Raw genomic sequence first — 26,169 nt, 5'->3', positions numbered from 1 at the left:
CTATCCTCAGAGGTTTCTCTCCTTCTGACTCCCAAATAATGCAGTTATTTTCTCCTTCATCCACTAGGGGACACTGGAGAGCAGTCACAATGTAGATATAGTAGGCAGTAACTGGGAGCTGGCACTTTAAAACTCTAACACTGTGGCTAGCTCCTCCCCTACTATGTCCTCCCTCCAAGCCAGTCTTTGTTTTGTGCCCAAGAGAGATGGACACTCTTGGCATTGCTCTGAAGATTAAAATTTTTTTTATTTTCTTCTGTCTTCACAGACTGGCAGCTCTGCCACTGCTAGTCTGCACCGTGGGTGCTGCCGGTTGAGTCCCATCGCAGCTGGGTTCCCCAGGTTGAAGGAGACGCTGAGCTCTCCGGAGATGGCCGGACACCGCTGCGTGCGGCGTGTGCTTGCATTGCCTCCCGGCGGGGGATGCACACAAGCGCCTGTGCAAGTTTGAATTTGGCGCCATAACTGGGGGGGCGGCGCAGTGGCCATCTTAACGCTGCAATAGTGAGCAGTTACAGTGGGGTGTTGGTGGGATACTAGGAGGTTGTGAGGCACTTACAGTTTATTAACAGTGCCTGATACTCCTTTGCTACTCCCCCCTCCTTGCTGCCTATTACTGTGTGTGAGTCTGACTGGGGGACAGGTTCTGCCATGGCTGGTTAAGGTTCCAAGGCTGCACATAGTTTCTTTTTCATCCACTAGGGGTCACTGGAGTACTCTTGGGATATGGACGGCTTCTGCAGGAACAGGGCACTGAATATTTAAATTTAGAACTCTCCACCCCTCCGTATCCCAGAGTACCTCAGTGTTTTTTCTGTGCTCGACGTAGCAACAGGCTTGTGTGGAGCTTCCACACTTATTTTTAATATATTTTTATTTGATTTTTGATTTTTCTTTTTCATTTTATCCACATCCCTCCCCCCCCCCCCCTTCCAAAAGGCGAGGGTCCGGGATAGTGGAAGCAGCTGCTGGCGTGTCTGTCCTCACTACAGAGCACCCTCACAGCCAAGTGCAGACTACCTGCAGAAAAAGGCTGGACGGAGCTTGCAGAGAAGCTCCGTCATAGCCCTCACCACAGGCGTCCAGGTATGTTGGGGGACGGGGCGGTCAGCTCACGCTGCTGCCCCGCTGTGTGGGGACTCTGTTTTGTGAAGCGCAGCCCGCCGCTATGTAAGCCGCCTGTTGCTGATTGCTGTTAAGCCGCTCAGAGCCGCGCCGGCCGCACGCCGCTTCACGGCTCTATGGAGCGCGCTCCCGCTACCCGCTCCCTCTACAACGCGCCCCGGTTATTTGTACGTTCCCTGGCTCCATGTACTAGACAGCGGTACATGGAGCACAGGTGGCGGGGGAGAAGTCTCACAGCACACGCAGCTGCAGGGGGGGGGGGGGGGGGGGGATAAATACCCATAGCAGCAGCAATATCAAACGCTGCATAGGTTATAAAACAGCATAGGCTCTTAAGCCTTTATGAACAGGATTTGTTATTAAACAAATTATTCCCAGGTTATATATGTTTTCTCTGACGTCCTAGAGGATGCTGGGAACTCCGTAAGGACCATGGGGAATAGACGGCTCCGCAGGAGACTGGGCACATCTAAAGAAAGAATTAGGACTATCTGGTGTGCACTGGCTCCTCCCCCTATGACCCTCCTCCAAGCCCCAGTTAGATTTCTCTGCCCGGCTGAGCTGGATGCACACTAGGGGCTCTCCTGAGCTCCTAGAAAGAAAGTATAATTTAGGTTTTTTATTTTACAGTGAGACCTGCTGGCAACAGGCTCACTGCACCGAGGGACTAAGGGGAGAAGAAGCGAACCTACCTAAGTGGTGGTAGCTTGGGCTTCTTAGGCTACTGGACACCATTAGCTCCAGAGGGATCGCACACAGGACCCGACCTCGTCGTCCGTTCCCGGAGCCGCGCCGCCGTCCCCCTTACAGAGCCAGAAGCAAGAAGGTCCGGAAAATCGGCGGCTGAAGACTTCTGTCTTCTCCAAGGTAGCGCACAGCACTGCAGCTGTGCGCCATTGCTCATCATGCACACCACACACTGCGGTCACTGATGGGTGCAGGGCGCTGGGGGGGGGGGGTGCCCTGAGCAGCAATAAATAACACCTTGGCTGGCAAACTGACACCATATATAGCCCCAGAGGCTATATAGGTGTAAACCCCTGCCAGAAATCTTAAAATTGCGGGAGAAAGCCCGCCGAAAAAGGGGCGGAGCCATCTCCCTCAGCACACTGGCGCCATTTTCCCTCACAGCTCCGCTGGAAGGATCGCTCCCTGGCTCTCCCCTGCAGTCCTGCACTACAGAAAGGGTAAAAAAGAGAGGGGGGCACAAATTTAGGCGCAGTATAATATATATGCAGCTATAAGGGGAAAACGCACCTTATAGGTGATATTCCTGTGGTATATAGCGCTCTGGTGTGTGCTGGCATACTCTCCCTCTGTCTCCCCAAAGGGCTTTGTGGGGTCCTGTCCTCTGTCAGAGCATTCCCTGTGTGTGTGCTGTGTGTTGGTACCGCTGTGTCGACATGTATGATGAGGAAAATGATGTGGAGGCAGAGCAATTGCCTGTAAGTGTGTTGTCACCCCCTGAAGGGTCGACACCTGTGTGGATGGACTTATGGAAGGAATTACGTGACCGTGTCAGCTCCTTACATAAAAGGTTTGACGACATAGGACAGCCGGCTACTCAGCTTGTGACTGTTCCAGAGTCTCAAATGTCATCAGGGGCTTTAAAACGCCCGCTACCTCAGATGGCAGACACAGATGTCGACACGGATACCGACTCCAGTGTCGACGACGAGACAAATGTACCCTCCAATAGGTCCACCCATTACATGATTGAGGCAATGAAAAATGTATTACACATTTCTGATAGTACCCCAGGTACCACAAAAAAGGGTATTATGTTCGGTGAGAAAAAACTCCCAGTAGTTTTACCTGCATCTGAGGAATTAAATGAGGTGTGTGCGGAAGCCTGGACTTCCCCCGATAAGAAATTGATAATTTCTAAACGGTTTTTGGCAGCGTACCCTTTCCCGCCAGAGGATAGGTCACGTTGGGAAACATCCCCTAGGGTAGATAAAGCGCTTACACGTTTATCAAAACAGGTGGCACTACCGTCTCCGGATACGGCCGCCCTAAAGGATCCTGCCGATAGAAAGCAGGAAGCTACCCTAAAAGCTATATATACACACACGGGCATTATATTGCGATCAGCGATTGCATCAGCATGGATGTGCAGTGCTGCTGCTGCGTGGTCAGATTCCCTGTTGGATAATATTGATACCCTAGATAGGGACAATATTTTGCTGACAGAGCATATAAAAGACGCTGTCTTATACATGCGTGATGCACAGAGGGATATTTGCCGGCTGGCATCAAAAATAAGTGCAATGTCCATTGCCGCCAGAAGGGGGTTATGGACTCGGCAGTGGTCAGGTGATGCCGATTCAAAAAGGCACATGGAAGTTTTGCCTTATAAGGGGGTAGAACTGTTTGGGGATGGTCTCTCAGACCTCGTTGCTACGGCTGGGAAATCGACATTTTTGCCACAAGCTACCCCACAGCAAAAGAAAGCACCATATTATCAAGTACAGTCCTTTCGGCCCCAAAAACACAAGAGGGCTCGAGGCGCGTCCTTTCTGCCGAGAGGCAAAGGTAGAGGGAAAAAGCTGCAGCATACAGCCAGTTCCCAAGAGCAAAAGTCCTCCCCCGCGTCCGTTAAGTCCACAGCATGACGCTGGGGCTTCACAGGCGGACCCGGGTACGGTGGGGGGCTCGTCTCAGAAATTTCAGCACACAGTGGGCTCTCTCACAGGTGGATCCCTAGACCCTTCAAGTAGTATCTAAGGGGTACAGGCTGGAATTCGAGACGTCCCCCCCCCCCCCCGCCGTTTTCTAAAATCTGCCTTACCAGCAACTCCCTCTGCCAGGGAGGCAGTGTTGGTGGCTATCCAAAAACTGTATTCACAGCAAGTGATTGTCAAGGTACCCCTCCTTCAGCAAGGAAAGGGTTACTATTCCACAATGTTTGTGGTATCGAAACCGGACGGTTCGGTGAGACCCATCTTAAATTTAAAAACCTTGAACACTTATATCAAAAGGTTCAAGTTCAAGATGGAATCGCTCATGGCGGTTATTGCGAGCCTGGAAGAGGGGGATTATATGGTCTCCCTGGACATCAAGGATGCGTACCTACATGTCCCCGTTTACCCCCCTCACCAGGAGTACCTCAGATTTGTGGTACAGGACTGTCACTATCAGTTCCAGACGCTGCCGTTTGGGTTATCCACGGCACCGAGGGTCTTTACCAAGGTAATGGCCGAAATGATGATACTCCTTCGCAAGAAGGGAGTTTTAATTATCCCGTACTTGGACGATCTCCTGATAAAGGCGAGGTCCAAAGAACAGTTGGTAGTGGGGGTAGCACTTTCTCGGGAAGTGCTACAACAGCACGGCTGGATTCTCAATATTCCAAAGTCACAGCTGGTCCCGACGACACGTCTTCTGTTCCTGGGAATGATTCTGGACACAGACCAGAAAAAAGTGTTTCTTCCAGTGGAAAAAGCCGAGGAGTTGTCATGTCTAGTCAGACCTCCTAAAACCAGGACAGGTGTCGGTACATCAATGCACACGAGTCCTGGGAAAAATGGTTGCTTCGTACGAAGCAATTCCATTCGGAAGGTTCCACGCAAGGACTTTCCAGTGGGACCTGTTGGACAAATGGTCCGGGTCCCATCTCCAGATGCAACAGCGGATAACCCTGTCTGCAAGGACCAGGGTGTCGCTGCTGTGGTGGCTGCAGAGGGCTCATCTACTAGAGGGCCGCAGATTCGGATTACAGGACTGGTTCCTGGTGACCACGGATGCCAGCCTTCGGGGCTGGGGGGCAGTCACACAGGGAAGAAATTTCCAAGGACTGCGGTCAGATCAGGAGATTTCGCTTCACATAAATATTCTGGAGCTAAGGGCCATCTACAGTGCCCTAAGCCAAGCAAGGCCCCTGCTTCAGAACCAGTCGGTACTGATCCAATCAGACAACATCACGGCGGTCGCCCATGTAAACAGACAGGGCGGCACAAGAAGCAGGAGGGCAATGGCAGAAGCCACAAGGATTCTCCGATGGGCGGAGAATCATGTGTTAGCACTGACAGCAGTGTTCATTCTGGGAGTGGATAACTGGGAAGCAGACTTCCTCAGCAGGCACGACCTCCACCCGGGAGAATGGGGACTTCATCCAGAAGTCTTCCAAATGATTGTACACCGGTGGGAAAGACCACAGGTGGACATGATGGCGTCCCGCCTCAACAAAAAGCTAAAAAGATATTGCGCCAGGTCAAGGGACCCTCAGGCGATCGCTGTGGACGCTCTAGTAACACCGTGGGTGTACCAGTCTGTTTGTGTTTCCTCCTCTGCCTCTCATTCCCAAGGTACTGAGAATAATACGAAGGCGAGGAGTGAAAACTATACTCGTGGTTCCGGATTGGCCAAGAAGAGCTTGGTACCCGGAACTTCAAGAGATGCTTTCAGAGGACCCTTGGCCTCTGCCGCTCAGACAGGACCTGCTGCAGCAGGGGCCCTATCTGTTCCAAGACTTACCGCTGCTGCGTTTGACGTCATGGCGGTTGAACACCGGAACCTGAAGGAAAAGGGTATTCCGGAGGAAGTCATTCCTACCCTGATCAAAGCCAGGAAGGATGTCACCGCGAACCATTATCACCGCATTTGGCGAAAATATGTTGCGTGGTGTGAGGCCAGGAAGGCCCCAACGGAGAAATTTCAACTGGGTCGATTCCTGCATTTCCTGCAAACAGGGGTGACGTTGGGCCTCAAATTGGGATCCATTAAGGTCCAGATTTCGGCCCTGTCGATTTTCTTCCGGAAAGAACTGGCTTCCCTGCCTGAAGTTCAGACTTTTGTCAAGGGAGTACTGCATATTCAGCCTCCTTTTGTGGCACCTTGGGATCTCAATGTGGTTTTGGAGTTCCTGAAATCACATTGGTTTGAACCACTTAAGACTCTGGATTTGAAATATCTCACGTGGAAAGTGGTCATGCTGTTGGCCCTGGCTTCAGCCAGGCGTGTGTCAGAATTGGCGGCTTTGTCCTATAAAAGCCCTTATTTGATTTTCCATATGGATAGGGCAGAATTGAGGACTCGTCCTCAATTTCTCCCGAAGGTGGTATCCGCTTTTCACTTGAACCAACCTATTGTGGTGCCTGCGGCTACTGGGAACTTGGAGGATTCCAAGTTACTGGACGTAGTCAGGGCCCTGAAAATGTATGTTTCCAGGACGGCTGGAGTCGGGAAAACTGACTCGCTGTTTATCCTGTATGCACCCAACAAACTGGGTGCTCCTGCTTCTAAGCAGACTATTGCGCGCTGGATTTGTAGCACTATTCAGCTGGCGCATTCTGCGGTAGGACTACCGCAGCCTAAATCTGTAAAAGCCCATTCCACAAGGAAGGTGGGCTCTTCTTGGGCGGCTGCCCGAGGGGTCTCGGCTTTACAACTTTGCCGAGCTGCTACTTGGTCAGGGGCAAACACGTTTGCAAAATTCTACAAATTTGATACCCTGGCTGAGGAGGACCTGGAGTTCTCTCATTCGGTGTTGCAGAGTCGTCCGCACTCTCCCGCCCGTTCGGGAGCTTTGGTATAATCCCCATGGTCCTTACGGAGTTCCCAGCATCCACTAGGACGTCAGAGAAAATAAGAATTTACTCACCGGTAATTCTATTTCTCGTAGTCCGTAGTGGATGCTGGGCGCCCATCCCAAGTGCGGATTGTCTGCAATACTTGTAAATAGTTATTGTTATACAAATCGGGTTATTATTGCGAGCCATCTGTTCAGAGGCTCCTTTTGTTATCATACTGTTAACCGGGGTTTCCTATCACGAGTTATACGGTGTGATTGGTGTGGCTGGTATGAGTCTTACCCGGGATTCAAAATCCTTCCTTATTGTGTCAGCTCTTCCGGGCACAGTGTCCTAACTGAGGCTTGGAGGAGGGTCATAGGGGGAGGAGCCAGTGCACACCAGATAGTCCTAATTCTTTCTTTAGATGTGCCCAGTCTCCTGCGGAGCCGTCTATTCCCAAGGTCCTTACGGAGTTCCCAGCATCCACTACGGACTACGAGAAATAGAATTACCGGTGAGTAAATTCTTATTTTTACAATTTTTATAACCTGTACTGTGATTATAAGTGTAAGCATGGCATGGGGGGCATTTTAACCATGCTTCCTGTTCTTCCTGTTTGTGATTCCAGAACGTTCCTGTCCTACATCTCTACTCCACCGGAGGCGCAGGGGTGTTAGTGGGAATTTGGGATCATATTTCATATAGGACTGGCCACCTGTACTGCACTTGGCCAGATATACATATGCAGATGGCTCTTCTGTCGGTCCTTAGTCCGCTGCCTCCAAGGACCGACAGGAGAGCCATCTGCATATGTGGTCTGTGGAACCCGGGCTATCTAACGGACTTATGCACTGTCAGGATTGTTCCTTGCGAATAGTCTTACATCCAGCCGGTGATTGTTCACTTTGCAGCCTCTGAAGGATTCCCCACACTCGTTGTTACTATTACATTGCACTTGCGCTTTTTAAATGTTGATGTTGGAAATTGTGATATGTTTTTAATATATTAAACTGTGCTTCACCATATGGCATATTTTTCTCTTTAATTTCCTTACATGCACATGAGGAATATATCCACATACGCAAACGTGGAGGAGAAAAAAGTGGTGAACGTATTCAGTTTTATTTTTTTCTCTAACGTCCTAGTGGATGCTGGGAACTCCGTAAGGACCGTGGGGAATAGACGGGCTCCGCAGGAGACTGGGCACTCTAAAGAAAGATTAGGTGCTATCTGGTGTGCACTGGCTCCTCCCTCTATGCCCCTCCTCCAGACCTCAGTTAGAATCTGTGCCCGGCCAGAGCTGTGTGCTCCTAGTGGGCTCTCCTGAGCTTACTAGTAAAGAAAGTATTTTGTTAGGTTTTTTTATGTTCAGAGAGCTTCTGCTGGCAACAGACTCTCTGCTACGTGGGACTGAGGGGAGAGAAGCAAACCTACTCACTGAAGCTAGGTTGCGCTTCTTAGGCTACTGGACACCATTAGCTCCAGAGGGTTCGAACACAGGTACCTGACCTTGATCGTCCGTTCCCGGAGCCGCGCTGCCGTCCCCCTCGCAGAGCCAGAAGACAGCAGAAGCAAGAAGACATCGAGACCGGCGGCAGAAGACTCCTGTCTTCACTTAAGGTAGCGCACAGCACTGCAGCTGTGCGCCATTGCTCCCACAGCACACCGCAAACTCCGGTCACTGTAGGGTGCAGGGCGCACTGGGCAGCAATTTAATACCTTTTTTTGGCAAAAGAATAGACATATATAGTCAGGGACTGTATATATGTTCGAGTCCCCGCCATTTTTACACATAGAAAGCGGGACAGAAGCCCGCCGCTGAGGGGGCGGGGCCTTCGTCCTCAGCACTAACCAGCGCCATTTTCTCTTCACAGCTCCGCTGGAAGCAGTTGCCCAGGCTCTCCCCTGCAGTATCCAGGTACAGAAAGGGAAAAAGAAGGGGGGCATATAAATTTAGGCGCAAAAGATATAAAATATCAGCAGCTATTGGGTAATCACTATTATAGTGTAAATCCCTGGGTGATATAGCGCTGTGGTGTGTGCTGGCATACTCTCTCTCTGTCTCCCCAAAGACCTTGTTGGGGTCCTGTCCTCAGTCAGAGCATTCCCGGTGTGTGTGCAGTGTGTCGGTACATCTGTGTCGACATGTTTGAGGAGGGTTATGTGGAGGCGGAGCAAGTGCAAATAAATGTGGTGTCGGGGCCGACACCTGATTGGATGGATATGTGGAAGGTCTTAAATGATAATGTAAGCTCCTTACATAGAAGGTTTGATAACGCTGCAGCCTTGGGACAGCCGGGGTCTCAACCCGTGCCTGACCAGGCGACTCAGAGGCCGTCAGGGTCTCGTAAACGCCCACTATCTCAGATGGTTGACACTGATGCCGACACTGGGTCCGACACCAGTGTCGACGATTATTAGGCACATTTACAGCCTAGGATGACCAAGGCCATCCGCTACATGATTATTGCAATGAAGGAGGTATTGCATATTTCAGAGGATAACCCTGTCCCTAACAAGAGGGTGTATATGTTTGGGGAGAAAAAACGGGCAGTGACTTCCCCCCTTCACATGAATTAAATGAATTATGTGAAGAAGCGTGGAGTTCCCCTGATAAGAAAGTAGTGATTTCCAAAAAGCTACTTATGGCGTACCCTTTCCCGCCAACGGACAGGTTACGTTGGTAATCCTCCCCTAGGGTAGACAAGGCGCTGATACGCTTATCTAAGAAGGTGGCCCTGCCGTCTCAGGATACGGCCGCCCTAAAGGATCCTGCGGATAGGAAGCAGGAAGCTATCCTGAAGTCCGTTTATACACATTCTGGTACTCTACTGAGACCTGCTATTGCTTCGGCCTGGATGTGTAGCGCTGTGGCAGCATGGACAGATACTCTGTCAGAGGAGATAGATACCCTGGACAGGGACACTGTTTTGCTAACCCTGGGCCGTATAAAAGACGCCGTCTTATATATGCGGGATGCCCAGAGGGACATTTGCCTGCTGGGCTCTAGAATAAATGCAATGTCCATTTCTGCCAGAAGGGTCTTATGGACTCGGCAATGGACAGGAGATGCCGATTCTAAAAAACACATGGAGGTTTTGCCTTATAAGGGTGAGGAATTATTTGGGGACTGTCTCTCAGACCTCGTGTCCACAGCGACAGCTGGAAAGTCGACTTTCTTGCCTCATGTTTCCTCACAGCCTAAGAAAGCACCGTATTACCAAATGCAGTCCTTTCGTTCTCAAAAAAACAAATAGGTCAGAGGCGCATCCTTTCTTGCCAGAGGCAGGGGTAGAGGAAAGAAGCTGCACCATGCAGCTAGTTCCCAGGAACAAAAGTCCTCCCTGGCTTCCACTAAGTCCACCGCATGACGCTGGGGCTCCACAGGCGGAGCCAGGAGTGGTGGGGGCACGTCTCCGAAATTTCAGCAACCAGTGGGTTCGCTCGCAGGTGGATCCTTGGGCTATACAAATTGTATCTCAGGGATACTAGCTGGAATTCGAAGTGACCCCCCCTCACCGTTACCTCAAATCAGCCTTGCCAGCTTCCCCCATAGAAAGGGAGGTAGTGCTGGCGGCAATTCACAAGCTATACCTCCAGCAGGTGATAGTAAAGGTTCCCCTCCTTCAGCAGGAAAGGGGTTACTATTCCACAATGTTTGTGGTACCGAAACTGGACGGTTCGGTAACACCCATTCTGAATTTAAAATCCCTGAACCCTTATCTGAAGAAGTTCAAGTTCAAAATGGAATCGCTCAGAGCGGTCATTGCAAGCCTGGAAGAAGGGGATTTTATGGTATCTTTGGACATCAAGGATGCTTACTTGCATGTACCCATTTATCCACCTCATCAGGAGTACCTCAGGTTTGTGGTACAGGACTGTCATTACTAATTGCAGACGTTGCCGTTTGGCCTATCCACGGCACCGAGAATATTTACCAAGGTAATGGCGGAAATGATGGTACTCCTTCGGAAGCAAGGAGTTACAATTATCCCATACTTGGACGATCTCCTCATAAAAGCGAGGTCCAGGGAGCAGTTGTTGATCAGCGTAGCACACTCTCAGGAAGTGTTGCGACAGCACGGCTGGATTCTGAATATTCCAAAGTCACAGCTGATTCCTACGACCTTCCTGGGCATGGTTCTGGACACTGAACAGAAGAAGGTGTTTCTCCCGGAGGAGAAGGCTCAGGAGCTCGTGACTTTTGTCAGGGACCTTCTAAAACCAAAACGGGTATCGGTGCATCACTGCACGCGAGTCCTGGGAAAGATGGTGGCGTCATACGAAGCCATTCCCTTCGGCAGGTTCCATGCGAGGATCTTTCAGTGGGATCTGCTGGACAAGTGGTCCGGATCGCATCTTCTGATGCATCGGCTTATCACACTGTCCCCCAGGGCCAGGGTGTCTCTTCTATGGTGGCTGCAAAGTGCCCACCTTCTTGAGGGCCGCAGGTTCGGCATACAGGACTGGGTCCTGGTGACCACGGATGCAAGCCTCCGCGGATGGGGGGCAGTCACTCAGGGAAGAAACTTCCAAGGGCTGTGGTCAAGTCAGGAGACTTGTCTACACATAAATATACTGGAACTAAGGGCCATATACAACGCCCTGAGTCGAGCAGAGTCCCTGCTTCAAGACCGACCAGTGATGGTTCAGTCAGACAACATCACGGCGGTCGCCCATGTAAACCGCCAGGGCGGCACAAGAAGCAGGGTGGCAATGGGGGAAGCCACAAAGATTCTTCGTTGGGCGGAGAATCACTTGCAAGCACTGTCAGCAGTGTTCATTCCGGGAGTGGACAACTGGGAAGCAGACTTCCTCAGCAGACACGACCTCCACTCGGGAGAGTGGGGACTTCCTCAAGAAGTCTTCACGCAGATTGCAAAGCGATGGGAACTGCCACAGGTGGACATGATGGCGTCCCACCTCAACAAAAAGCTAAAAAGATATTGCGCCAGGTCAAGGGACCCTCAGGCGATGGCTGTGGACGCACTAGTAACACCGTGGGTGTTCCAGTCTGTCTATGTTTCCTCCTCCTTCCTCTCATACCCAAGATACTGAGAATAGTAAGAAAAAGAGGTGTGAGGACAATACTCATTGTTCCGGATTGGCCAAGAAGGACTTGGTACCCAGAACTACAAGAGATGATCACAGAGGACCCATGGCCTCTGCCTCTCAGACAGGACCTGTTGCAACAGGGGCCCTGTCTGTTCCAAGACTTACCGCGGCTGCGTTTGACGGCATGGCGGTTGAACGCCGGATCCTAACAGAAAAGGGCATTCCGGATGAAGTTATTCCTACGCTGATAAAGGCTAGGAAGGACGTGACAGCAAAACATTATCACCGTATATGGTGAAAATATGTTGCTTGGTGTGAGGCCAGGAAGGCCCCTACAGAGGAATTCCAGCTGGGTCGATTCCTGCACTTCCTACAGTCAGGGGGGACTATGGGCCTAAAATTGGGGTCCATAAAGGTCCAGATTTCGTCCCTTTCCATTTTCGTTCAAAAAGAACTGGCTTCACTGCCTGAGGTTCAGACGTTTGTTAAGGGAGTGCTGCATATTCAGCCCCCTTTTGTGCCACCAGTGGCACCTTGGGACCTTAACGTGGTGTTGGGTTTCCTGAAATCCCACTGGTTTGAACCACTTAAGACTGTGGAGTTAAAGTATCTCACGTGGAAAGTGATCATGCTGTTAGCCTTAGCTTCGGCTAGGCGGGTGTCAGAATTGGCGGCTTTGTCGTGTAAAAGCACCTATCTGGTTTTCCATATGGACAGGGCAGAATTGCGGACTCGTCCGCAATTTCTGCCAAAAGTGGTGTCATTGTTTCATTTGAACCAACCTATTGTGGTGCCTGCGGCTACTCGGGACTTGGAGGACTCCCAAGTTGCTGGACGTAGTCCGGGCTTTGAAAATTTATGTAACCAGAACGGCTGGAGTCAGGAAGAATGATTCGCTGTTTATCCTGTATGCACACAATAAGCTGGGTGCTCCTGCTTCAAAGCAAACTATTGCTCGCTGGATCTGTAGCACGATTCAGCAGGCTCATTCTGTGGCTGGATTGCCGCATCCAAAATCAGTGAAAGCCCATTCCACAAGGAAGGTGGGCTCTTCTTGGGCGGCTGCCCGAGGGGTCTCTGCTTTACAGCTTTGCCGAGCTGCTACTTGGTCGGGTTCAAACACCTTTGCTAAGTTCTACAAGTTTGATACCCTGGCTGAGGAGGACCTTGTGTTTGCCCATTCGGTGCTGCAGAGTCATCCGCGCACTCCCGCCCGTTTGGGAGCATTGGTATAATCCCCATGGTCCTTACGGAGTTCCCAGCATCCACTAGGACGTTAGAGAAAATAAGAATTTACTCACCGGTAATTCTATTTCTCGTAGTCCGTAGTGGATGCTGGGCGCCCGTCCCAAGTGCGGACTTTCTGCAATACGTGTATATAGTTATTGCTTAATAAAGGGTTATTGTTATGAGCCATCCGTTGAGTGATGCTCAGTTGTTCATACTGTTAACTGGGTAAGGTTATCACAAGTTGTACGGTGTGATTGGTATGAGTCTTACCCTGGATTCCAAAATCCTTTCCTTGTAATGTCAGCTCTTCCGGGCACCGTTTCCCTAACTGAGGTCTGGAGGAGGGGCATAGAGGGAGGAGCCAGTGCACACCAGATAGTACCTAATCTTTCTTTATAGTGCCCAGTCTCCTGCGGAGCCCGTCTATTCCCCATGGTCCTTACGGAGTTCCCAGCATCCACTACGGACTACGAGAAATAGAATTACCGGTGAGTAAATTCTTATTATCACACTCTCTTAGCGCATTGTGATCTATTTTCTGTCACTTCTGTTCTATAATCCTCCACGGGCTATGCTAACAGATGTCATGGCTGGATTGCAATCAGAATTGGCCGCCGCTTGACAAGAGCGGGAAGCGGCAAGATCTGAGTCTCGGCTGAGACCGCCAGAACTACCGGAGGCGTCTCAGCCTTGCCAAAAGTCCAAATCCATTTTGGGTAGAAGGGATATATTTCATTTGTTTTATAATTTACCAGTTTCTGCTATGTTGCATTCTGACTATTCTATGCCAGACCTCACTGCGCAAGATGAGGGTGAGGAGGGTGAAGTAGACCAGCAGTCAGATAGTGAAGATTTTGACAGCCCAGGCATTGATAATCTTATCAGAGCGGTGCGTCAGTCTCTGAAGTTTACGGAAACTGAGGAGCCTCTGACAAATGATGAAGTTGTCTTTACTAAACTAAAGAGATCTCCAATGTGTTTTCCTGTTTCGGAATCTCTTAATAAGATGTTAGTAGAAACACGAATGAATCCAGATTAACTGTTTTCTATACCTCGCAGATTTAAGTCTAGTTACCCGTTTCCAGAGTCTGTGACATGTACATGGGAGAATCCGCCAATGGTGGATTCGTCTGTGTCAAAACTTGCAAAGAAATTAACCATACCAGTACCAACAGCTACTACGCTTAAAGACCCTTCAGACCGTAAAATAGAAACTATGCTAAAGTCCATGTATATAGCAGCAGGAGTGTTGTTTGGACCTGGGTTGGTTGGCATTTGGGTCACTAAGGCGCTAATTGCATGGATAACAGAACTCACGTCTGCCCTACATGACGATCACCTTATACTTCTTGCTGATCAAATTTGCGAAGCTGCTGAGTATCTATGTACAGCTTCTACTGACGTCTGTCAGCTCACTTCTCACATTTCATCGTCGCTAGTTACAGTATGATGAGCACTGTGGCTGCGTTCTTGGCAAGCGGAGGCAGAGGTCAAAAGAGGTATAGAGGCGTTACCTTACGGTGGTGAGAAGTTGTTTGGTCCTGAATTGGACAAATGGATTTCTGAGGCCACGGGAGGAAAATCTGTTTTCCTACCATTGCCTCCAACGGTACCTAGACGGAAATACTCTGGCCCGGCGTTCAAATCCTTTAGACCTCAGCCCTTTCTAGGCCGTGGTAGAGGAACAGCCACACCTGGTAGACGAGGTCGAGGACGTGGTTTCCAACAAACCAACACCAGTTGTCAGGACGCTAAGGTCACCGACAAGCCAGTGGCATGACAGGCTCCCAGCCCATCTCGGATCTCCAATTGTGGGAGCACGCCTTCGGACGTTCCATTTGGCATGGTTTCAGACATCCACAGATGGGTGGATCCGCAATTTAGTGTTAAAATGTTACAAAATAGAGTTCGACTGTCTCCCGCCACTGTGGTTTTTCAAAACAGGACTGCCTCTGTCAGACGACAAGAGGGCGGTTCTGCAAATTGCCATTCAGTCCCTGCTGGATTCAGCCGTTTTGATTCCGGTCCCTGTACAACAAGGTCAGGGTTATTATTCCAGTCTGTTTGTGGTACCAAAGCCAGATGGCTCCGTCAGGCCAATATTGAACCTAAAGGGTCTCAATCAGTATGTCACTTACTACAGATTCAATATGGATTCTCTGCGGTCAGTAATTGCAGGTTTAGAGCCACAGGAATTCATGATTGCGCTAGATCTCAAGGATGCGTACTTACACATTCCGATTTGGCCACCTCATCAGAGGTTCTTGCGTTTTGCGATACGGCAGAACCATTACCAGTTTCAGGCTCTACCGTTTGGCCTCTCGTCAGCGCCTCGGGTATTCACCAAAGTGATGTCTGTGATGATAGCTCCTCTCAGATCCCTGGGAGTGATAATAGTTCCGTACTTGGACGATCTGCTCATCAAAGCTCCGTCTCAACAGATGCTCCTCCAACATGCGTTGCTAACGTACAATGTACTAGTTCAGCACGGTTGGATTGTCAACTTCAAGAAATCACATCTAATTCCGTCTCAACAACTTCGATTCCTAGGTATGATTCTCGATACAGTAAATCAAAGAATTTACCTACCAGAACAGAAAGTACAGATTATTCGTCATCTGGTACAATTAGTGCTCAAGCCACGCACAGTCTCTGTACATTTGTGCATTCGCCTCTTAGGCACAATGGTGGCGGCTTTTGAAGCGCTTCAGTTCGGAAGATTTCACTTGGGTCCTTTTCAACTGGATGTGCCCGCACAGTGGTCGGGCTCGCATCTGCAGATTCACCACAGGGTGAGGTTGTTGCCACGGGCCAGGGTATCTACTCTGGTGGCTCAAAGTACACAATCTAACCGCAGGGAAACGGTTCGGCGCCTGGAATTGGATAATTCTAACGACTGACGCGAGTCTGAGGTTGGGGAGCTGTAGTTCAAAATTTGTCAGCTCCAGGGTCTCTGGGCGGATCACGAAAGATTGCTGTCTATAAATGTCCTGGAACTCCGGGCAATTTACAATGCGCTACGACAAGCAGTGCACATGCTTCGGTCTCAGACTGTCCAGGTGCAGTCAGACAACGCGACGGCGGTCGCGTACATCAACAAACAAGGAGGAACGAGAAGCCGCATGGCAATGTGGGAAGTAGCTCGAATCCTCAATTGGGCCGAGCATCACCAAGTGATATTATCGGCAGTGTTCATTCCGGGAGTGGACAACTGGGAGGTGGATTATCTCAGCCGTCGGGATTTTCATCCAGGAGAATGGGCATTAAATCCAGAAGTGTTTCACATGTTGGTCCAGAGGTGAGGTTACCCTCAAGTGGACCTGATGGCATCTTGCCACAATCACTAAACGCCCCAGTATGTGTCCAGAACGCGAGATCCAAAGGCGGTGGATGATCTCACAATCGCGTGGCCGTACAGTCTCGTGTATCTGTTTCCACTGTTTCTGCTACTCCCTCTGTTGCTAAAACGGATCAAACGAGAGTTCGCCACAGTCATACTAGTGGCGCCTCATTGGCCTAGGAGAGCTTGGTTCTCGGATCTCCGCGGACTACTCGCAGACTATCCTTGGCCACTCCCACTTCGTCCGGACCTGTTACAACAGGGTCCGTTCCTTTACCCCGATTTACCGCGGCTGCATTTGACGGGGTGGCTGTTGAGACCGCCCTCTTAAGAGAGGGCATTCCAGAATTGGTTATACCAACCATGTTACGAGCTAAGAAGCCAGTTACGGCAGCTCATTATTACAGAATTTGGCGTGTCTATATAGCTTGGTGTGAAGCTCGGAAGTTTCCGACATTTTTCAAGTTATCCCGTGTTTTGATATTTCTACAGACTGGGTTAGATGGAGGACTGCGTTTATCTACATTAAAGGTGCAGGTGTCTGCTTTGTCCATTTATTTTCAAAGACGATTGGCTCTATTGCCGTCTGTGTACACCTTTCTGCAAGGTGTCCTCAGAGTACAGCCTCCATTCATTCCACCTACAGCGCCATGGGACTTGAATCTGGTTTTAGATTTCTTGAAGTCTTCATATTTTGAACCCTTACAACAAGTGGATATTAAGTTTCTCACTTGGAAAACAATTTTTCTCCTAGCCTTGGCTTCAGCAAGGCGTGTTTCAGATTTGGGTGCCTTGTTATGCAAGCCACCGTATTTGGTGTTTCATGATGACAGAGCGGAACTTCGGACGAATCCTGCTTTCTTACCAAAGGTAGTGTCATTTTTTCACATCAATAAACCAATAGTAGTTCCTGTGTTTAACCGAAGATTCTGGAACTTTGAATGTGGTACGCGCATTACGCGTTTATGTATCCCGAACGTCTACAGTTCGTAAGACGGATACGTTGTTTGTTCTCTGATGCTGCAAAGATGGGTTGGCCAGCTTCTAAGCAGACCTTATCCAGATGGATAAAACTGACCATACGTCAGGCTTACCTTCATGCTAGGTTACAGCCGCCTACATCGGTAACAGCTCATTGCACACGTTCTGTGGGAACTTCATGGGCAGCTGGTCATGGGGCTTCTACGACGCAGCTTTGCTGGGCGGCTACATGGTCATCAGTGTACATGTTTGTGCGCTTTTACAAGTTTGATACGTTTGCGGCATCAGCATCTAGCTTTGGCCGCCTAGTGTTACAGGTGCCAAACAGCTCTCCCGCACACGGGGGAAGCTTTGGTACGTCCCAAGAGTACTCCAGTGACCCCTATTGGATGAAAAAGAAAATAGGATTTTGGTACTTACCAGGTAAATCCTTTTCTTTGAATCCATAGGGGGCACTGGACGCCCACCCAGAGCAGTTTTACCTGGTTTGTGGTAAGTTCAGGGGATCTTATGGTAACACACACTCTCTCTCACCGACTGGTTCAAATTATCAAGTTCTATCGGTTATGGTGTCAACTGTTTAGTTGTCAGTAACGTTGTGTCAACTTTATTGTTGTCCGTTATGTTATATGTAATTCTCCATTGTCAACCTCTCTCTAGCTCCTGTTCGGCTCGGTAAAAAACACAGAGGTACTCTGGGATATGGAGGGGTGGAGAGTTCTAAATTTAAATATTCAGTGCCCTGTTCCCGCTGAAGCCGTCCATATCCCAAGAGTACTCCAGTGCCCCCTATGGATTCAAAGAAAAGGATTTACCTGGTAAGTACCAAAATCCTATTATTATTTTTTTTTTTTTTTTTTTTTTCTTTCAGTGTCAGAAATGTTCTGCAAATTTTACTGACAGTCTGAGAATTCCCTTTTATGTGAGGATTGTGAGTCGGAGCCATCTGCTCAGCCCTCATCACAGCCGCAGAGTACCCATGTTTGGTCAACACAGCTTACAGAGGTTATGTCAGTTAACTAGGGAACTGAGGGCTACTCGGGAAGATAGAGGCGGCCCGATTCCAACAGTTTGTCCCGATGCCAGAGCTGGAACCAGCATGGGCTTGGTCCCTGGCAAAGTTAGTGGAAGGGCTCTGAAGGGCGGTACTCCTTTCCCAGGCCCTGTCCTTAACTTCCCCTCCACAGGTTTCAAAAAAGAATTTCCTAGCCTCAGTGTTAAATGACTCTGACGATGATATGCCTCTAGTGGTGGGGGCGGTGGTAGATGTACATGATACTGATGACGATCAGGCTTATGAGGACTCTGAACCAGTGGCTCAGGGTATAGAGGTGCTTATTGAAGCTATTCGCTCAGTCTTGCAGGTAGAGGAGATGGATCAGGATACCTTGCATCCTTCAAGGTTTGGCACCAACCAAACGCTGCCGGTGACCTTTCCAGTTTCGGAGAAGCTGGATGCGCTCATAACGGCAGCCTGGAAACATCCAGATGCAAAATTTCAGGTATTAAAGAAACTTTTGTCTTCCTATCCTTTTCCAGCAGATAGCTGGAAACGCTATGAGACCTCCCCGATTGTGGATACTTCGGTGTCTCGGCTGTCCAAGAAAACTGTTCTGCCAGTTCCTGGAGCGACTTCGCTGAAAGAAGCGTCTGATAGGAAGTTGGAAACCACCTTGAAGACCATTTACTCAGCGGCGGGGGTTTTACATCACCCGGCACAGGTAGGTTGTTGGGTCAACAAGGCTATGGAAGCTTGGGTGGAACAATTGTCCTCCGGACTCTGGGAGGATTTGCCTTTGGATCAGCTGATATTGTTGGTGGAACACATTCGCGAATCAGCCCTTTATCTTTGCGAGGCTTCCAAGGATGTCTGTATCCTCGGTGCTAGGATTTCTGCTTTGGCAATTTCGGCCCGCAGAGCTCTGGCTGCGGCAGTGGCAGGCGGATGCTGAATCCAAGAGGTCAGCAGAAGCATTGCCCTTTAAGGGAGAGTTCCTATTCGGTAAGGATTTGGATGCCTGGATTTTTCAGGCCACTGGAGGCAAGTCCACTTATCTTCCCTCTGCTGCTCCAGCCCCTTGGAGGCCCTATACGGATCCGTCTTTTCGTGCCCCTTCCAGGTTTCGAGGCCAGAGGCGGAGCTTCAGTCTCCCATGGCCATAGAGGTAGAGATTCCACAGCCTCCGCCCAGTCAGAGGTTAAGTCCTCCACCACTCCAAACACATGACGGGGCTTCTTTCCCTCCTGGGGGACCACAGGGTGGGAGCTCGTCTGGGATTACAGAGATGCCTGGGTACAGTCCTGTCTAGATGCTTTGGTCAGGGATCTCATCATTTGCAGATACAAGCTTGATTTTTAATCTTTACCGCCTCAGCGTTTCTTCACCACGAGTTTACCAGTTTCCGACGACAGAAGAGTTGCCTTGCAGGCAGCGGTCCAAAAGCTTATATCCGCAGAGGTACTGATCCCTGTTCCCTCTCATCATCGGATACAGGGCTATTACTCAAGCCTGTTTCTCATACCGAAGCCGGACGGCTCGGTCAGACCAATTCTGAACTTGAAGGATCTCAATCCGTGTTTGAGGGTATTCAAGTTCAAGATGGAGTCCCTTCAGTCTGTTATTACTGGTTTGGAGCAAAACAAGTTTCTGGCGTCCTTGGGACATCAAGGATGCATACTTACATGTTCCCATTTGGATTCTCATCAGGCTTTTCTCTGGTTCGCGATAAGGATGCTAATTTCCAGTTCCAGGCCCTTCCTTTCGGTCTCTCTTCTGCTCCCAGAGTGTTCACAAAGGTCATGGCGGTCATGATGGCCCTGCTTCGGAAGCAGGGTGTTACGACTGTTCCCTATCTGGACGATCTGCTACTGAAGGCACAATCTGCAGACCTGTTGCTTCAGAATATCCGGATAACCCAGGACCTTCTGATTCGGCACAAGTGGATCCTGAACTTCCCGAAGTCTCACTTATGCCCCTCATAACTGTTGCTGTTCTTGGGGATGATTCCCGACACGGTCCATCAGAAAGGTTTTTCCTCCTCAGGACAAGATCCTCTTCAGACGTTGGTGAGGTCGGTACTTCGACACCATCGGGTATCGGAGTATCTGTGCATTCGCCTTCTGGGGAAGATGGTAGCGGCGTTCGAAGCTCTTCCATATGGACGCTTCCACTCTCGACCTTTCCACCAGTGTCTTCTACATCAGTGGTTAGGGTCTCATCTATTTCTTCATCAGCGGGTGACACGGTCTCCAAAAGCACGGTTGTTGCTTATCTGGTGGCTCAATTCAACACATCTGTTGTATGGACGGCGTTTTGGCGTTTAGGATTGGACTCTGCTCACCGCAGATGCGAGGCTGGGGGGCAGTGACCCTCGAACATCGGTTTCAGGGGCGCAGGTCGATTTCACGAATCCGCTCTTCCCATAAACATACTCGGAGCTCGGTCCCAGAGCCGCGCCGCCGGCCCCCTTACAGAGCCAGAAGCAAGAAGAGGTCCGGAAAAATCGGCGGCAGAAGACATCAGTCTTCAACAAGGTAGCGCACTGCAGCTGTGCGCCATTGTTACTCAGGCACACTTCGGTCACTGAGGGTGCAGGGCGCTAGGGGGGAGCGCCCTGAGCAGCAATGTAAACACCTTGGCTGGCATAAATACACCACATATAACCCCCAGGGCTATATGGATGTATTTTAACCCCTGCCAGAACTCACCAAAAAGCGGGAGAAAAGGCCGCCGAGAAGGGGGCGGAGCCTATCTCCTCAGCACACGGGCGCCATTTTCCATCACAGCTCCGCTGGACGGACGTCTCCCTGATTCTCCCCTGCAGTCCTGCACTACAGAAAAGGGTAAAAAAGAGAGGGGGGCATTAATTTGGCGCAGTTTTAATACTAACAGCAGCTATAAAGGGAAAAGCACATTTTATAGTGGTATTCCTGTTCATATATAGCGCTCTGCTGTGTGCTGGCATACTCTCCCTCTGTCTCCCCAAAGGGCTAGTGGGGTCCTGTCCTCTATCAGAGCATTCCCTGTGTGTGTGCGGTGTGTCGGTACGATTGTGTCGACATGTTTGAGGAGGAAAATGAGATGGAGGCGGAGCAATTGCCTATTATAGAGTTGTCACCCCCTAGGGAGTCGACACCTGAGTGGATGAGCTTATGGAAGGAATTGCGTGACCGTGTCAGCTCTTTACGACAGACAGTTGACGACATGAGACAGCCGGCTACTCAGCTTGTGCCTGTCCAGGGGTCTCAAACGCCACCAGGGGCTTTAAAACGCCCGTTACCTCAAATGGCAGACACAGATACTGACTCCAGTGTCGATGATGAGACACACGTGACTTCCACTAGGGCCACACGTTACATGATTGAAGCAATGAAAAATGTATTGCATATCTCTGATAATACAAGTACCACTAAAAAGGGTATTATGTTTGGTGAGAAAAAACTGCCTGTAGTTTTTCCTGTATCCGAGGAATTAAATGAAGTGTGTGATGAGGCGTGGGTTTCCCCCGATAAACTGATAATTCCTAAAAGGTTATTGGCATCGTACCCTTTCCCGCCAGAGGATAGGGCACGTTGGGAAACACCCCCTAGGGTGGATAAAGCGCTCACACGCTTGTCTAAACAGGTAGCACTACCCTCTCCTGATACGGCCGCCCTAAAGGAACCTGCCGATAGAAAGCTGGAGAATATCCTAAAATGTATATACACTCACACGGGTGTTATACTGCGACCAGCAATCGCCTCAGCCTGGATGTGCAGTGCGGGCCTGGCGTGGTCTGATTCCCTGACTGAAAATATTGATACCCTAGATAGGGACAGTATATTACTGACTATAGAGCATTTGAAGGATGCATTTCTATATATGCGTGATGCACAGAGGGATATTTGCCGACTGGCATCAAGAGTTAGCGCGCCCTCCATTTCTGCAAGAAGAGGTTTATGGACGCGGCAGTGGTCAGGTGATGCGGATTCTAAAAGGCACATGGAAGTATTGCCTTATAAGGGGGGAGGAGTTATTTGGGGTAGGTCTATCAGACCTGGTAGCCACGGCAACTGCTGGAAAATCTACAATGCTCTAAGCCTAGCAAGACCTCTGCTTCAAGGTCAGCCGGTGCTGATCCAGTCAGACAACATCACGGCAGTCGCCCACGTAAACAGACAGGGCGGCACAAGAAGCAGGAGGGCAATGGCAGAAATTGCAAGGATTCTTCGCTGGGCGGAAAATCATGTGATAGCACTGTCAGCAGTGTTCATTCCGGGAGTGGACAACTGGGAAGCAGACTTCCTCAGCAGACACGACCTCCACCCGGGAGAGTGGGGACTTCACCCAGAAGTCTTCCACATGATTGTGAACCGTTGGGAAAAACCAAAGGTGGACATGATGGCGTCCCGCCTCAACAAAAAACTAGACGGGTATTGCGCCAGGTCAAGGGACCCTCAGGCAATAGCTGTGGACGCTCTGGTAACACCGTGGGTGTACCAGTCAGTGTATGTGTTCCCTCCTCTGCCTCTCATACCCAAGGTACTGAGAATCATAAGAAGGAGAGGAGTAAGGACTATACTCGTGGCTCCGGATTGGCCAAGAAGGACTTGGTACCCGGAACTTCAAGAGATGCTCACAGAGGACCCGTGGCCTCTACCTCTAAGAAAGGACCTGCTCCAGCAGGGACCCTGTCTGTTCCAAGACTTACCGCGGCTGCGTTTGACGGCATGGCGGTTAAACGCCGGATCCTGAAGGAAAAAGGCATTCCGGATGAAGTCATCCCTACCCTGATCAAAGCCAGGAAGGATGTAACCGTACAGCATTATCACCGTATTTGGCGTAAATATGTTGCGTGGTGCGAGGCCAGGAAGGCCCCTACAGAGGAATTTCAACTGGGTCGTTTCCTGCATTTCCTGCAAACAGGACTGTCTATGGGCCTAAAATTAGGGTCAATTAAGGTTCAAATTTCGGCCCTGTCGATTTTCTTCCAGAAAGAACTGGCTTCAGTTCCTGAAGTTCAGACGTTTGTCAAGGGGGTACTGCATATACAGCCTCCTTTTGTGCCTCCAGTGGCACCTTGGGATCTCAATGTAGTTTTGGGGTTCCTAAAATCACATTGGTTTGAACCACTCACCACTGTGGACTTAAAATATCTCACATGGAAAGTGGTAATGCTGTTGGCCCTGGCTTCAGCCAGGCGTGTCTCAGAATTGGCGGCTTTATCCTATAAAAGTCCTTACCTAATTTTTCATACGGACAGGGCAGAATTGAGGACTCGTCCTCAATTTCTCCCTAAGGTGGTTTCAGCGTTTCACTTGAACCAGCCTATTGTGGTACCTGCGGCTACTAGGGACTTGGAGGACTCCAAGTTGCTGGACGTAGTCAGGGCCCTGAAAATATGTTTCCAGGACGGCTGGAGTCAGAAAATCTGACTCGCTGTTTATCCTGTATGCACCCAACAAGCTGGGTGCTCCTGCTTCTAAGCAGACTATTGCTCGTTGGATTTGTAGTACAATTCAGCTTGCACATTCTGTGGCAGGCCTGCCACAGCCAAAATCTGTAAAAGCCCATTCCACAAGGAAGGGGGCTCATCTTGGGCGGCTGCCCGAGGGGTCTCGGCTTTACAACTTTGCCGAGCAGCTACTTGGTCAGGGGCAAACACGTTTGCTAAATTCTACAAATTTGATACCCTGGCTGAGGAGGACCTGGAGTTCTCTCATTCGGTGCTGCAGAGTCATCCGCACTCTCCCGCCCGTTTGGGAGCTTTGGTATAATCCCCATGGTCCTTATGGAGTTCCCAGCATCCACTAGGACGTCAGAAAATAAGAATTTACTTACCGATAATTCTATTTCTCGTAGTCCGTAGTGGATGCTGGGCGCCCATCCCAAGTGCGGATTGTCTGCAATACTTGTACATAGTTATTGTTACAAAAATCGGGTTATTATTGTTGTGAGCCATCTTTTCAGAGGCTCCTCTGTTATCATGCTGTTAACTGGGTTCAGATCACAGGTTGTACGGTGTGATTGGTGTGGCTGGTATGAGTCTTACCCGGGATTCAAAATCCTTCCTTATTGTGTACGCTCGTCCGGGCACAGTATCCTAACTGAGGCTTGGAGGAGGGTCATAGGGGGAGGAGCCAGTGCACACCAGGTAGTCCTAAAGCTTTACTTTTGTGCCCAGTCTCCTGCGGAGCCGCTATTCCCCATGGTCCTTACGGCGCTCCCAGCATCCACTACGGACTACGAGAAATAGAATTATCGGTAAGTAAATTCTTATTTTTTCTTTTTTTTTTCTTTCTAATAGGTTTCCAGGTTTGTTTAGTGTTATCCTGGTTTACATGGCTTCGTTAACCTCCTCTACTTTAACGTTTGTCTCCTCCAGCTCTCCTCGGGCACAGTTTTACGTAGACTGGCTTGGAGGGGGGACATAGTAGGGGAGGAGCTAGCCACTGTTTTAGAGTTTTAAAGTGCCAGCTCCCAGTTACTGCCTACTATATCCCCATTGTGACTGCTCTCCAGTGTCTCCTGTGGAATCTGATAAAGGGATTTATCGGTAAGTACCAAAATCCTGTTGTGTGTTTTTTTTTATTTATTTTTTTTTTATTATACTTCAGAAGCCTTTTATGTACAGGCATTTCATACAGGCCTTTATGCATGGTCATCTTGTTAATGAGATGTTGAGATTGTGGAAGCAAGCTTTAAACTAGGATATACAGAATCTTTAAATACATATAAACAAACCTGTCTGGATTGCGATCTCGGACTATCTTTATACCGTTGCATACCCAGTACTTTCTAAACTATGCAAGGCTAGGTAAATCCAAGGAACCACATGGCCAAGATGCTTAAAATTAACCTTATTTTTATTTTTTTTTCTCCCAGTTCCTGGGTACATCTATACACCTTTTCATATGCCTCTTAAAATCAACAGACCAACATAGCTCTAGCTTTTATCCACTCAGGTGACCCGCTTACTGGAATCTGGCCAATCTCATTTGTATAGAAGGCTCAAGTCCTAAGAGCTAAACCAACCCAGCACATGGTTTTTTTTTTTTTTTGGTTTTTTTTTGGTGAGGGGGTTTTACAAACCCCTGAAAAAATATATAAGACCCGGTAGAAGCCAAATAACTATGACTGCTTCTATGAATGGTGTGCGTGCTCCAGATATTAAGGGCTTCACATCGGTCACAATTTTTGTTTTTTATGTAAGCTTGGACTGCTAATTAACAGTTGTACTTTGAAACCGGTTTTCAGCATATTCTGAGATCTGATATTCGCCCATACAGTTTGCTCGTTTAGCAGAAGTGGAACACCATCATAGCTAGATACCCATGGGTTTTTTGCGGGGGGTGGGGGGACTGTTCCCTTTTTGATATAAGCAATTTTGAAGACTTCACTCTATACTGACTTTACCATGGTTGATTTCCTTTATCTGGCCGTGTGATTCATTTTGGAATGTGTTTTAGCCTAGCAAAGTGCACCGTTTGACCTATGGCAGAAACACAGCAAGGCTTATTACATGTAATAGTTTCTCAAGGGAAGTCTGCCATGAATAGGTATGAAGGCCTGGACTTTTGGCCCCTGGCTGGCTTGTTGGACAGTGTACCCATGAGTGACACGTATTAGTTCAGAGATCTATGATACTAATTTTTGCTCTTCTTGCAGAATTGGAATTACCATGTTCATCGTCCGTCGCATTGTAGACAACGCCTCCAGCTGCTTGAAATGTATGTCAAGTATTTTTGCTTGCTTTATTATACCTCATTTTAAAATGTCTTAAGTGTGTTTATGTGAATGCAAGCCCTCCGGGGGGGGGGAGAGGAGAGAGGGGTTTATCCATGCAATGTGCTGTCTGCAGGTATGTCCTGCTGGGTATACTGCAACAGAAGTGTAGAGAACTGCTGCACCCTAGGTAGCTGCAGTCTGGAAGTACGAAGGAGTGC

The 26,169-nt window shown here is 49.3% G+C and overlaps 1 protein-coding gene across 5 annotated transcripts in view; it reads left to right on the top strand.

The window, feature by feature from the left end:
- LOC134933418 (matrin-3-like) overlaps positions 1 to 26,169 on the top strand; it is a 274,209-nt gene that overhangs the window by 18,145 nt on the left and 229,895 nt on the right. For all 5 annotated transcript variants that reach the window (XM_063928615.1, XM_063928614.1, XM_063928613.1 and 2 more), the window contains exon 3: positions 25,892 to 25,953. In XM_063928615.1, the coding sequence (XP_063784685.1) occupies positions 25,892 to 25,953 (62 nt within the window). The remainder of the gene's footprint in view (positions 1 to 25,891; positions 25,954 to 26,169) is intronic.

The sequence above is a fragment of the Pseudophryne corroboree genome, chromosome 6, assembly GCF_028390025.1.
Source record: "Pseudophryne corroboree isolate aPseCor3 chromosome 6, aPseCor3.hap2, whole genome shotgun sequence".
Taxonomy (NCBI): domain Eukaryota; kingdom Metazoa; phylum Chordata; class Amphibia; order Anura; family Myobatrachidae; genus Pseudophryne; species Pseudophryne corroboree.
The sequence above is the reverse complement of the archived record's forward strand: the minus strand, read 5'-3'. Positions and strand labels throughout refer to the sequence as shown.